Source organism: Kluyveromyces lactis, assembly GCF_000002515.2.
Source record: "Kluyveromyces lactis strain NRRL Y-1140 chromosome D complete sequence".
NCBI lineage: Eukaryota > Fungi > Ascomycota > Saccharomycetes > Saccharomycetales > Saccharomycetaceae > Kluyveromyces > Kluyveromyces lactis.
Window position 1 is genome coordinate 1113062 of NC_006040.1, and position 11811 is coordinate 1124872.

An 11811-nucleotide genomic window follows, 5' to 3' on the forward strand; every position below is an offset into this window, starting at 1 on the left:
ACCGGTTAACTTGAATGATTAATATCAACCTATTAACCGTCTCTTAAGTAGAGACAAGATATCTAGACCCTTGGACACGGCTGTTTTCTCTCTTTAAAGGTGTGTTTTGTTGTCATATGACTAATTTCTCTTGATAGTGTCAAAATGAAAATGCCAGTAATTCGATATCAATTAAAAGGATGAAATAACAAACTTCATCTTTTAACAGATACTAAGGGATCATTAGTCGGATTTGAAGGTACCAGGGTATATATATCTATCGAATTCTGATAGACACTGCAATCCTTTTCTTCATAACTAATTGCTAATAATGTCACAATTGATTACTGTTGCTACGTGTAATTTGAACCAATGGGCACTTGATTTTGAAGGCAATAGAGACAGGATCTTTGAATCGATTAAGATTGCCAAGGAAAGAGGTGCAAAACTCCGTGTGGGTCCTGAATTAGAAATCACAGGTTATGGCTGTTTAGACCACTTCTTAGAAGATGATGTTTTCTTACATTCGTGGGAAATGTATGGCCAAATCATCAAACGTCCAGAAACTCATGGTATCTTATTGGACATCGGTATGCCTGTAATGCATAGGAATGTCCGTTACAACTGTCGTATATTGTCTCTAGACGGTAAGATTCTTTTCATAAGACCCAAGATTTGGCTTGCTAACGATGGTAATTACAGAGAGATGAGATTTTTCACCCCTTGGATGAAAGCTGCTCATACTGAGGAATATTTGTTACCTCCCATGATCCAAAAGTTGACTGGACAGTACCGCATTCCGTTTGGTGATGCTGTAATTAGTACGTTAGATACTTGCATTGGTGCAGAGACATGCGAGGAACTTTTCACCCCACAATCACCACATATTGCTATGTCGTTAGATGGTGTTGAAATATTTACAAACTCATCGGGTTCCCATCATGAGTTGAGAAAGTTGGATAAGAGATTGGATTTGATTATGAGCGCAACTAGAAGATGCGGTGGTGTTTATTTATATGCCAACCAACGTGGTTGTGATGGTGACAGGTTATACTATGATGGTTGTGCATTGATTTGTGTTAATGGTAGTATTGTGGCACAAGGGTCTCAATTCTGTTTGAAGGACGTTGAAGTCGTCACTGCTACCGTTGACTTGGAACAAGTGAGAAGCTACCGTAGTACAGTTATGTCTAGAGGTCTGCAAGCTTCTTTGACTGAAACGAAATTCAAGAGAATTGATGTCGAGGTTGAACTAGCAACTTTGGATGACAGATTTGATTCTACACTTGTTCCAGAGAAACCAAGAAAAGCTTTCTACCACATTCCATCTGAAGAGATTGCATTAGGTCCTGCCTGTTGGTTATGGGACTATCTCAGACGTTGTAATGGTACCGGTTATTTCTTACCATTATCAGGTGGGATTGATTCATGTGCTACAGCTGTTATCGTTCACTCTATGTGTCGCTTGGTGGTTAAAGAGGCTGCCGAAGGTAATCAACAGGTAATAAAGGATGTTCGTAGGTTGGCACGTATGAATGATGAGTGGATTCCTAAAACCCCTCAAGAATTAGCCAATAAAATCTTTAATACATGCTTCATGGGTACTGAAAACTCTTCTAAAGAGACTAGATCGAGAGCCAAAAAACTTGCTGAACACATTGGTGCCTATCACGTTGATTTGAACATGGATTCGTTGGTTTCAAGTATGGTGACATTATTTGAGGTTACCACAGGGAAAAGACCCATTTTCAAGATATTTGGCGGGTCGCAAACTGAGAATTTGGCCTTACAAAATATTCAAGCTCGTTTAAGAATGGTCCTCGCTTACTTGTTCGCTCAGTTGTTACCTTGGGTTCGTTCCATTCCTAACGCAGGGGGACTCTTAGTGTTAGGCAGTGCCAACGTTGATGAATGTCTAAGGGGTTATTTGACCAAGTATGACTGCTCATCTGCTGATATCAACCCAATCGGAGGAATTTCGAAAACAGATTTGAAGAAATTCATCGCGTATGCATCGAAAGAGTTCGACTTGCCAATTCTCGAGGAATTCTTAAATGCAACCCCAACTGCGGAATTGGAACCAATCACCAAAAACTACGTTCAGTCTGATGAAATTGACATGGGGATGACCTATGAAGAACTATCCGTCTTCGGTTATCTACGTAAAGTGGAAAAATGCGGTCCCTTCTCAATGTACTTGAAGCTCTTGCATGAATGGACGCCAAAATTAACTCCAGCTCAGGTCGCGGAGAAGGTGAAGAAGTTTTTCTTCTTCTATGCTATCAATAGACACAAGCAAACGGTGTTAACCCCAAGTTACCATGCAGAACAGTATTCTCCAGATGACAATCGTTTTGATCTAAGACCATTTTTGATCAACCCTCGTTTCCCGTGGGCATTCAAAAAAATTGACGACGCTGTTGCTCAAAGCGAAGGTACCTTGAGCGGTGCCCTGGACGTAATGACTGTTGAATGATTTCACTCTTTACATACAGACTCTTATGCAGTAATATATATATATATATATATACATATGATACGATTATGACAGTCAATTCCTTCAAATGTTATTTACTCATGACAGAGTACCAAGGCAAACATCACTCAACAGTCTTTTTTCCCTCTAAGGTCTTATTTTGAGAGCTGCCCCAATTCGTTTTAATTGTAACGTTCCTATTATCACTACGTTTCCAAAAATCCACTAGAGAAATAGCTGCCTTTTTGGGAACGTCCTCTTGAATGAAATGTCCAGAATCCTGGAACACAATTAGCTGGTACTTACCTTGCATTTGGCCAACAATTAGTTCCTTATCCAAATTATCATTGCCTGCTAAGATGAGAAGTTTACTGGTTGGAAGTGATACGAATTTGGCAGATAATCCATCGAACCAAGAATCCCAATATGGCTTGAATGATGCAAGATTCGTTATCCGTACAACTTTGCCTGATTTTGCCTTATGGAATAGCGCTGGAACAGAGATCTCTGCACTTTCTTTCAGTTTAGAATAGTTATGAGATTGATACCAATCTACTGCTTCTTTAGCAGAACCAAAGACATTGGGAGTGACAGAAAGGAAATGATCTACCTTAGTCAACACAAACTTTGCCATCTCTTCGACAATATCTAGCATGGCCAATCCTGTGGTATGTCTCTTGATGTATTCTGGTAAATGCTCATACAGATTGGCACAAACGCTTCCTCCGAGACTATGTCCTACTAGGATCAACGAGAGTTTTGATTGTTTGCAAGCTTTGAGGTAGTTTTCATAGAACCATACTATCAGTTCTACAAAATCAGTTACAAAATCATTCAAATAATAGGTAACATCAGTTGGATCCAACGGTTTAGTTTCACCGTGGCCTCTAGCATCAAATGAAAAGAAGCCAAAATTCGTTCCGAGATCTTCTTTTAGGGTTTTCGCCAAAGGTGCGAAAGTTAGCCCAGTAGAACCAGCACCATGATGAGCCAGAAATATTGGGATTGATGACAGGTCTGAACTGTTGACCTCTGGAACCTGGAAGTATGTATTGAACGTGAAATTTCTATTAGGTAGACTGACAGTCTCGTTCTTGGCAAAAAACTCAGTCCATCTAGGGAACCCTGTATCCTCCATATTCTCAGCTTTCGTTTCACTTGAAACACCTAACCCAGGGTTCTTAACGACAGGCAATTCTGTAATCGTATCTTCTTCTCCATTTCCTTCAGGTGCCGTATCGAAGGCATGGATCATCTTTCCAGCATTTTCGAATTCCTTTAATAACGCTTCCCTTTGAAGATTACCAGACATAATTATATATCTCTGTTCTTTTTTGATTGTATTTAATAAGCCACTATTTGAAGAATTTAGTTCATATGACGTACACTATGCGAAGCTGATTGAAGATGGCAGCAATTTAAACAATTGGATAATGGATCAGGCATACCCTGCAGCTTAAGAACTGGTTATTAAAGGACTCCAACAGATATCTCATTAAAGGAATAGCCGTAAGATTCCGAAAATAGCCTCCAGTATCACGTGATGAAACAGACAAATGCTACTCATAGCCGTGGAGGCACGTTCCTGATGTATTGGTGCCTCAGTCTCTTGATTTGTATTCAAATGTGGCACTTCTCAATTTTGAATGCGACTCATGGTAATCGCTTTTATTGAAATATACATAACTACGTGATTTGGTACAAACCATATTTCATATTTTAAAGTACTCTTTGACCAAGGATAAGTTTGTTTCGAAGTACCTGGTGTTTTTCTCAATTCTTTCCAACGTTTGTCTAACACCTCTGTCGAAACCTTCCATGTTCTTATCAGCGAAGAACAGTTCATAATCTGTCTTGACATCTTCGCCCATCAAATCTTTCATTGAAAATCTCAAAAACCTATCGATAACAACTGTGTTAATCGCTAATCTCTCATGCAATTTGACGTAATTGGTTTTGATAAAGTTCCAGAGTTTCGTCCGGATAGCGTAATTGGACCCGAGGGAGGTCGCTAGGAACTGAACGTCCATAGGTTCAATAATTAATAGTAGATTTAGGACGGTATCGAATAATTCCGCATTTTTAATCTTACCCAAGGCCGTCAACAAACTTTCCTTGTAAACTAATGTTGATGTATTCAATTCCTCTAGGATAGTCTTTAGTGTTTCCTTTGTTGTGTCCGGCTGGGACAAAATTATTTGCAATAAAACGTTTCTAAAGACCGGAGAATAAGATTTCGATTCAAACATTTCTCTACATTTGGCAACAGTTTCAGGATGAGAGGCAGTACCAGCACCAAGAGCCATCAATTCAAAGAACTGGTTGCTTAGGAAATTATCGGGATTTTTACTGAAAGAATTTGTTTTCTGCTGGTCTAGAAATTCCAATAGCTTTTCGATGGATGGTTGAATTAAATCCAGAGTGAAATTATCCAACGCCTTTTTCACTGCTTTATCAGAGGATAAAAGTGATTTCATCCTGTTTAACGTATCGAAGATAATTGACCATACATAGTAGTCGTTAGGATCCTGATGATTGGTAAACTTTGATATCAAGGTTAGAAGATTTTTGACACATTCTGTTACTTCAACATCAGAGATTAGGCCCATCTTGCCTCTTGATGAAAGTTTATCCAAATTTTGTAATTGTTGTTGAAACAAATGATCAGAATCGTACTTGACTCGGTAAAAGCCAAATGAATTGGCATTGAAATGGTTGAATTGTGTCTTTGGTAACTCTGTGGTCTTTCCTGAAAAGTCCACCTTGTAATCACCCTGGAGTGGCATCAAAGGCACCCACCACTTTGTAACATCTTCATCAGGTTTGCAAGTACCAGTGGATAAGAACCTGTTTTGGGTCAAACTCAAACCAATTTCAGACTCTGTCACAGTGACCAATGGGTATCCAATAGTCAAAATCCAGTTCTTACAACGTTCCAGTACTTCTATATCAGCGACTTCACCAATACAGTTGAACAAATCTTCCATTGTTGCGTTTGAGAACTTGTTTCTCTTCAAGTATAAAGCAACACCTTTCAAAAAGAGTTCTTGTCCTAAATAACCGCTTACCATTTCGAGAATAGAACAACCCTTCAAATACGAGATGGAATCGAATACCTGATCTATATCTTTAGCGTTACGAACCGCTACTTTTATAGGATGTGATTCTTTCAAGGAGTCCAATTCAAGAGCTACTTCATGCGATTGCAACATGATCATGGATGGGACATCCCAATCTGGGAAGAATTTTTCAACAGCCAAGTATCCGATCCAGGTAGCAAAACCTTCATTTAACCATAATTCATCCCACCACTTCATCGTTACAAGATTTCCAAACCATTGATGGGCAATTTCATGCGATACAACATATGCGATCTTTTGTAAAGCAGCAGCATCAGGTTCATCTAAGTTACCGTCGTACAACAACGCAGACGGTCTAAAGGTGATCAACGAAAAGTTTTCCATGGCATTATGAGAATAAGTCTCGACACATAGCAAATCTAATTTTGGCAATGGGTATGGAATTTCAAAAGATTCAGAGAAGAAATCAATGACTCTCTTGGCTACATCAAGTGCAAATTTCCCCTGTTGAGCTTTTCCCTTGGCTGTGTACACTTTCACCGGTAGCTTACCACAACCAGAAGAAGTGCCATCCTGTGTATTGTAGTTCTCAATGGTAGGATATATACTCTTTTCGGTCTCAGATTCAATGTAGTCGTATTCTCCCACGGCCCATGCCACTAGATAAGTAGACATTAATGGTGTAGTATGGAATCTATAAGAAATTTGGTCTGATTCTGTCAATTTCTTCGTGCACTTCAGAGGCATATTAGCTAACACAGTGTATTTCTCATGCGCGATAATGCATATGTCAAAGGTTGCCTTCAAAGAGGGTTCATCGAAACATGGGAATGCTCTGCGAGCATCCGTTGCCTCGAACTGAGTGGAAAACATTACCTTATTTTCACCGGTAACAAAATCAGTATAATCTGAACGGTAGAATCCAGACATATTAGTCTGAATCATACCCTTATAATCGATCTTCAACACGAATTCATCATCAGATATACTCTCCGGAAATTTCAAGGAAACAACATCGTTCTCTAAATCGAAACTATGGTCCTTCATTCCCAAAGACACAGACCCCTCTTTCAGTTCAACCACCGCAGAAACGATCTCAATGTCCCTCATATTCAATGAAATCATGTCATTGGCATTAACAGTGGACATAATAATACGCACGGATCCGATAAATGAATTGTGCTCAGCATCTAACTCACTCAATTCAATCTCATAATGGTTGGCCCTAAAGTCGGTTGGTAGAGTTTGAATCTTAACGTCAGCCATCTTTCAGTGAATCAGGTATAAACTATTCCAATACCTAATTGGTTCTCTGGATATATCACCCCAGTTGTCTTATATAGTGAAAAATCCAATATGAAATCAAAGAGTAGGTGTCATTCAAAGCTTTATCAAAGGTCTTAAGTGTTATCAATCTGTTTTCGTCAATGTGTCAAAATTTTTTTCTACCTTCCCTGCTGAAAAGCTCAGAAGTGAGCGTAGAAATTTTGATATAAGACGGAGTAGTATGAAAAGAGAAGCTCCTCCATTATCCAGCAGCACAACTGCTCATACGTTTCACCTCTTGTGTAGTTTTGGCAGTAGTTTCTTTGACCTATTAAACATTTTGCGCAGTATTGAAGAAGACCGTCTCTTTAGCTGATCTCCGACATCAGAGTCAATTGAGTCGCTTATATCAGAATCGGAGCTGAACATAGAGGGAAAAGCTCTCTCTGTTGGAGTTTGTGTATCAAACTGCGAGTAAACTTGAAGTTTAGATATTAGTATGGTAACTGCCTCGACATCGTGCCTTAACTCTGTAGAATTCGGTTCTGAACCGTTCATATTTGATTTAATAAGCTTTTGAATATTATACAGGATAATACAGGGAATGAGAAGTAAACCTACAATGCTGATTGGCAAAGGGTCTTTATACCAGGAAAAAGTTGAGGCATCTTGTCTTTACAGATCTGAAACAATGTCGCGATGAGCATTCTCATATAAGATTCGTCGTTTCAAACATAAATGATCATTATAATCCGCATATAGGAAAGGGAAGAAGAAAATATACAAAGAAAGATGGATATGATGGGTTCGCTGGATCAGAAGAGCGTCATTTGCAACATATGAAACCGAATGGCAGTCTCAAAGGCAAAGCTTACCAGTTATTGATCTCTGAACTTCCACTTGGAGCGAGAGGCACGATCTTCTGTTACCCGGACTGAAACACATTAAAATTTTTTGGTGAAAAATCGATTTCGAACGATTCAGATGAGTTTTAAGTATGAACGGACAATGAAGATACATGAATAATCAGTTGTAGGATCCCATTGGAGGGTGTTTCAGAGACTAACAACTCGAATTGGAGAATGTTGCGTAGAGGGTTGCACAGCAGTGCCAAATGTTTAGAGAAAACCGGGGTATGGTCGGACTTTTCTAAGAGATCCAAGTCGCTTGGTTTAGCATCAGAATCGATTAAGAAATACATCTTTCAAGGCGACAGCGATGACGTTAGAAGACGAGGTCCACCGTCTTTGAAGCGGAGGATGAACCGTTTGAAGTATACCTCTCCTGAACATATTGATGAGATGTTCCGCTTGAGTTATGAGTTTATGAGTAAGCGCGCTGAAGAGAAGTATTCGCAACTAGAAAATGAGACTGATGCCAAGGTACGTGCTAAGTTAGAAACAGAGGCTGAATTGCATAACCCAGAGGTCCAATACAATTTTCAGTATCATGACAAGTTAGAGAACGATACTAGAGTGATAGATTATGCTGTTCCAGTGTACAGGCGTTTGGGGCTGAAGCATTGGGAATCCTACGAAAAAATGTTGTTAATGCAAAGACTAGAGACTTTGAGTGTAATCCCCGATACGTTACCTACTTTACAACCAAGAGTACAGGTTAATTTACGTTTCCCATTCAGTACTGGTGTGAACAAATGGGTTGAACCTGGTGAAATTTTGTCCTCCAACACGACTTCGATGGTTCCAACAATTAAGATTCAAGAGTACGAGAACGGTATCGACTTCGAAAAGCAAAAATACACTGTGGTAATTGTGAATCCAGATGAACCGGATGTGTTGAATGATACATTCAAGACGACTTTGGCGTTCGGTTTGACTAATTTAAAGATAGACTATAACGACAACGTGGTAGATCCAAGAAAATACAATGAATCGCAGATTCTTGCAGATTACATTCCTCCAGTACCTGAGAAAAATGTTGGCAAGCAAAGGTTCTCTGTATGGGTATTCAGACAGAATGGTGATTTGGAATCCCCTGAACCAGTCGATAGAGAAAACTTCGATATTAGAGAATTTGTTCGTTCCCACAACTTGGACCCGGTTGGTGCTCATGTTTGGAGATCAGAATGGGATTCTAACGTGGCAAACATTAGAGAGAAATACGGATTACCAGAAGGGAGAGTGTTCCATAGAGTTCGTAGATCTGTTGTATGAAAAAAAAAATGAAAGTTTCCAGAAAGAGTTTATTTCCTCCTCGTCTCTCTCGCGATATATATGATTACACACTTTTCAACAACCTCAGGTGGTCTGAATAATATCTCATACCTCATGTAAATAATATGCAATGTAGAAAATCAATGCAACATACGCAAATCATAAAAAAAACTAAAAAGCTTGTTCGAATCTATTAAGAATATGATCATTAGTTAACATTTATTCCCGGTAACATAATAAATTATATAGTAATAATACGGTGTATGGTGCGTGCGTTCATGTGCGTCTGTTTTTTTGGACTGCCTCTGATTGAATATTTTCCTAGAGGCTATATATAGAATCTTCTTTTTTTTTGGCTGTTTCTTCTTCATATGTTATTGTATTGGCTGTAAATCTAATCGTAACAAAAAAAAGGATTCGTGAGGTCTTTCGTTCTTAGTCGAGGAAAGCAGATATAACTCTTGTTGTCATCATTTCTTGTTGACTACCAGAATTCAAACAGAGAATACAACCTTTTATTTTTCTATTATGCTTCAGCTCGGAGTTATGCATACAAGTTCCTTTCCCTTGTTACACAAAAGAGAAAAAAGAAGAATTAAACACACCTCTCCTTATTTCATAAGTCCTGTTGCTTATTGCTTCAAGGATTCAACAGCGCTCAAGATGACCGAAGCATAATCCAAGTTAGGGTCCTCCAAATCAATCTTGGCAGAAGAACCAGCAGTAGCAGCCTTAATTTCCTTCTTTGGTGGGTGCAACTTGGCGTATTCTGCCTTGGCTTGTTCCACTAATTTCAATTGAGCGTGCAATTGGTTTTGTTCTTCTTGCTTTTGAGCTTCTGACTTCAAAGACAAGTCAGTCTTGAAACCGGCAACAACACCTAGAGCTAAAGCAGAGTATCTCAAAACGTTTAAAGTAGACATAACTGTGTTTAGTTTTTTTTTTCCTTTAGCTTCAAGACTTCCAAAGAAATGTTTAAAATCCAAGAATAAGCACAAGTTAACTAGCAATGATTAATGTCATCATTTAGACCTTGTTCCTCTCTACGGAATGAGCGATCTGAGTTTGATAATTTTTTTTCAGTTGCAATAAGCTTGTAAATCACTGTCAACGATGTAATTTTATTGGCTATCGTGGAAAATGACATCAACAACCCTTTAAAGTTTAACCAGATCCAAGCATCTCATCCTTTAAATGGAATGGCGGAGAGAGGGAGATTAAACACTGTTTTATGGGGTAATTCCTGGATGTTGAGGTGTAAATGTAGAGCAGTAACTACAAGAGTTAATATGTTATTGTCTGTCGACTTAATTTACATATACTAGAGGGAGCAAGGTTGGATCACGTGACACATTCTTTCCATAACTGGGTTCCCAACAAGAGCTTAGGGCTGCATATGGAAATGGCCGGAAATATATGTCCGTGTTAATCACTCACTCAGGTTGCCGCTGGTCATCTTATGCGTGCAAACGGTAAATCACGTGATATACACTTGGAAAGTAGCAAGTGCGGACTCCTCACTCACTCAACGCAAGACTAGAGGGAGCTAGTTGCAGTTAATCCAATGGACTGTAGATAGTCCTTCTTCTTTCCGGATAATATATCTCATCTTATCTCAATTAAGGTTCTCACGAATTTTTCAATATCAACTTAAAATCTTGGAGTTTAGACCGATTTGACTGAGGAAACGCTTCAAACACAGCTCGAGCATCTCGCCAACGCAGTCACCAGAAACAGTTTTCTCACCGTGAATCGCCATGTTTATCGGAATCCGCCAACATGTTCCTCGTACAGTTTTCAGAAGTATGGTACCTGTTCTATTCGCTTTCACATTATACGTTTTACTAACAGTGTTCGATCTAGACTATAAAACATTGAGCCAACGGAGTTTCAGTTCCTCGGCAGGTTCCAACAATTCAAATTCATGGTCTTCCTCCTCATCTTCTTCATATTCTGCTTCATCTGATGCCTTCAATTACCAAGTAGCAATCGCATATCAACCTAAAGACCGTAATGAACCGATCTATGCAAAACTAAAAGAAAGCCTGCAGTCGCCTACCGGAGAGGACAGTTATTTCGTAGCACCAAGATCTAGTTCTGAGCTTTACGCAGGTGTTGCTGATGGAATTGGTGGCTGGGCAAATCATGGGTATGATTCAACAGCTATTTCCCGTGAGTTATGTCTAGCAATGAAGAGCATAACTTTAAATTCCAGCAAAGATATCGCCCCAAAAGAGTTGTTACAAATGGCATTCTCCTCGTTACTTAACGAAGAAAAGGTAGAGGTTGGTGGTACCACTGCTATAGTGGCTCATCTAAAGGATGATGGTACTTTAAACGTGTCAAACTTAGGGGATTCTTGGTGTGGTGTTTTCAGAGATTGCAAATTAACCTTCGAAACAAAGTTTCAGACCGTTGGATTTAATGCTCCATACCAGCTAGCAATCATTCCCAAGCATATAATAGAGGCTGCTGAAAAGAAAAATGGCTCATTTATTATGAATAAACCGACTGATGCAGATGATTACAGTTTCAAATTACAAAAAAATGACATCGTTGTTCTTGCAACTGACGGTGTCACCGATAATATAGCTGTCGAAGACATGGAATTGTTCCTGAAAGATAAGATTGAGTCATCACAGTCTTTACAAGATATAACTCAAGAGTTTGTTGACAAAGTGGTTACCATTAGTAAAGATCCTACCTTCCCAAGTGTCTTCTCTCAGGAGTACTCTAAACTTGCAGGTCAATATTACAGCGGTGGTAAAGAGGATGACATTACAGTAGTAGTTATCAAAGTCGAATGAGATACAATGTTGCTTGTTTCATACAAATG

At 39.1% G+C, this 11811-nt stretch overlaps 7 protein-coding genes across 7 annotated transcripts; 3 read left to right on the plus strand and 4 right to left on the minus strand.

Annotated features, from left to right (window-relative positions):
- Positions 1 to 310: 310 nt before the first annotated feature.
- QNS1 (glutamine-dependent NAD(+) synthetase) lies at positions 311 to 2455 on the plus strand (the record flags this gene model as incomplete). The annotated part of the gene is made up of 1 exon (XM_453643.1): positions 311 to 2455. One exon carries the CDS (start codon positions 311 to 313, stop codon positions 2453 to 2455), a length of 2145 nt encoding a protein of 714 aa, XP_453643.1.
- Positions 2456 to 2579: 124 nt separating this feature from the next.
- Positions 2580 to 3767, minus strand: PPE1 (phosphoprotein phosphatase methylesterase 1; the record flags this gene model as incomplete). Its single annotated transcript, XM_453644.1, has 1 exon — positions 2580 to 3767. One exon carries the CDS (start codon positions 3765 to 3767, stop codon positions 2580 to 2582), a length of 1188 nt encoding a protein of 395 aa, XP_453644.1.
- A 400-nt stretch (positions 3768 to 4167) lies between these two features.
- KLLA0_D13068g (M1 family metallopeptidase) lies at positions 4168 to 6801 on the minus strand (the record flags this gene model as incomplete). The annotated part of the gene is made up of 1 exon (XM_453645.1): positions 4168 to 6801. One exon carries the CDS (start codon positions 6799 to 6801, stop codon positions 4168 to 4170), a length of 2634 nt encoding a protein of 877 aa, XP_453645.1.
- A 291-nt stretch (positions 6802 to 7092) lies between these two features.
- KLLA0_D13079g (uncharacterized protein) lies at positions 7093 to 7359 on the minus strand (the record flags this gene model as incomplete). The annotated part of the gene is made up of 1 exon (XM_002999327.1): positions 7093 to 7359. One exon carries the CDS (start codon positions 7357 to 7359, stop codon positions 7093 to 7095), a length of 267 nt encoding a protein of 88 aa, XP_002999373.1.
- A 524-nt stretch (positions 7360 to 7883) lies between these two features.
- Positions 7884 to 8975, plus strand: MRPL35 (mitochondrial 54S ribosomal protein mL38; the record flags this gene model as incomplete). Its single annotated transcript, XM_453646.1, has 1 exon — positions 7884 to 8975. One exon carries the CDS (start codon positions 7884 to 7886, stop codon positions 8973 to 8975), a length of 1092 nt encoding a protein of 363 aa, XP_453646.1.
- A 632-nt stretch (positions 8976 to 9607) lies between these two features.
- Positions 9608 to 9898, minus strand: TIM11 (F1F0 ATP synthase subunit e; the record flags this gene model as incomplete). The annotated part of the gene is made up of 1 exon (XM_453647.1): positions 9608 to 9898. The coding sequence occupies one exon, from the start codon at positions 9896 to 9898 to the stop codon at positions 9608 to 9610; it is 291 nt and encodes a 96-aa protein (XP_453647.1).
- An 834-nt stretch (positions 9899 to 10732) lies between these two features.
- PTC7 (type 2C protein phosphatase PTC7) lies at positions 10733 to 11782 on the plus strand (the record flags this gene model as incomplete). Its single annotated transcript, XM_453648.1, has 1 exon — positions 10733 to 11782. One exon carries the CDS (start codon positions 10733 to 10735, stop codon positions 11780 to 11782), a length of 1050 nt encoding a protein of 349 aa, XP_453648.1.
- Positions 11783 to 11811: the final 29 nt, after the last annotated feature.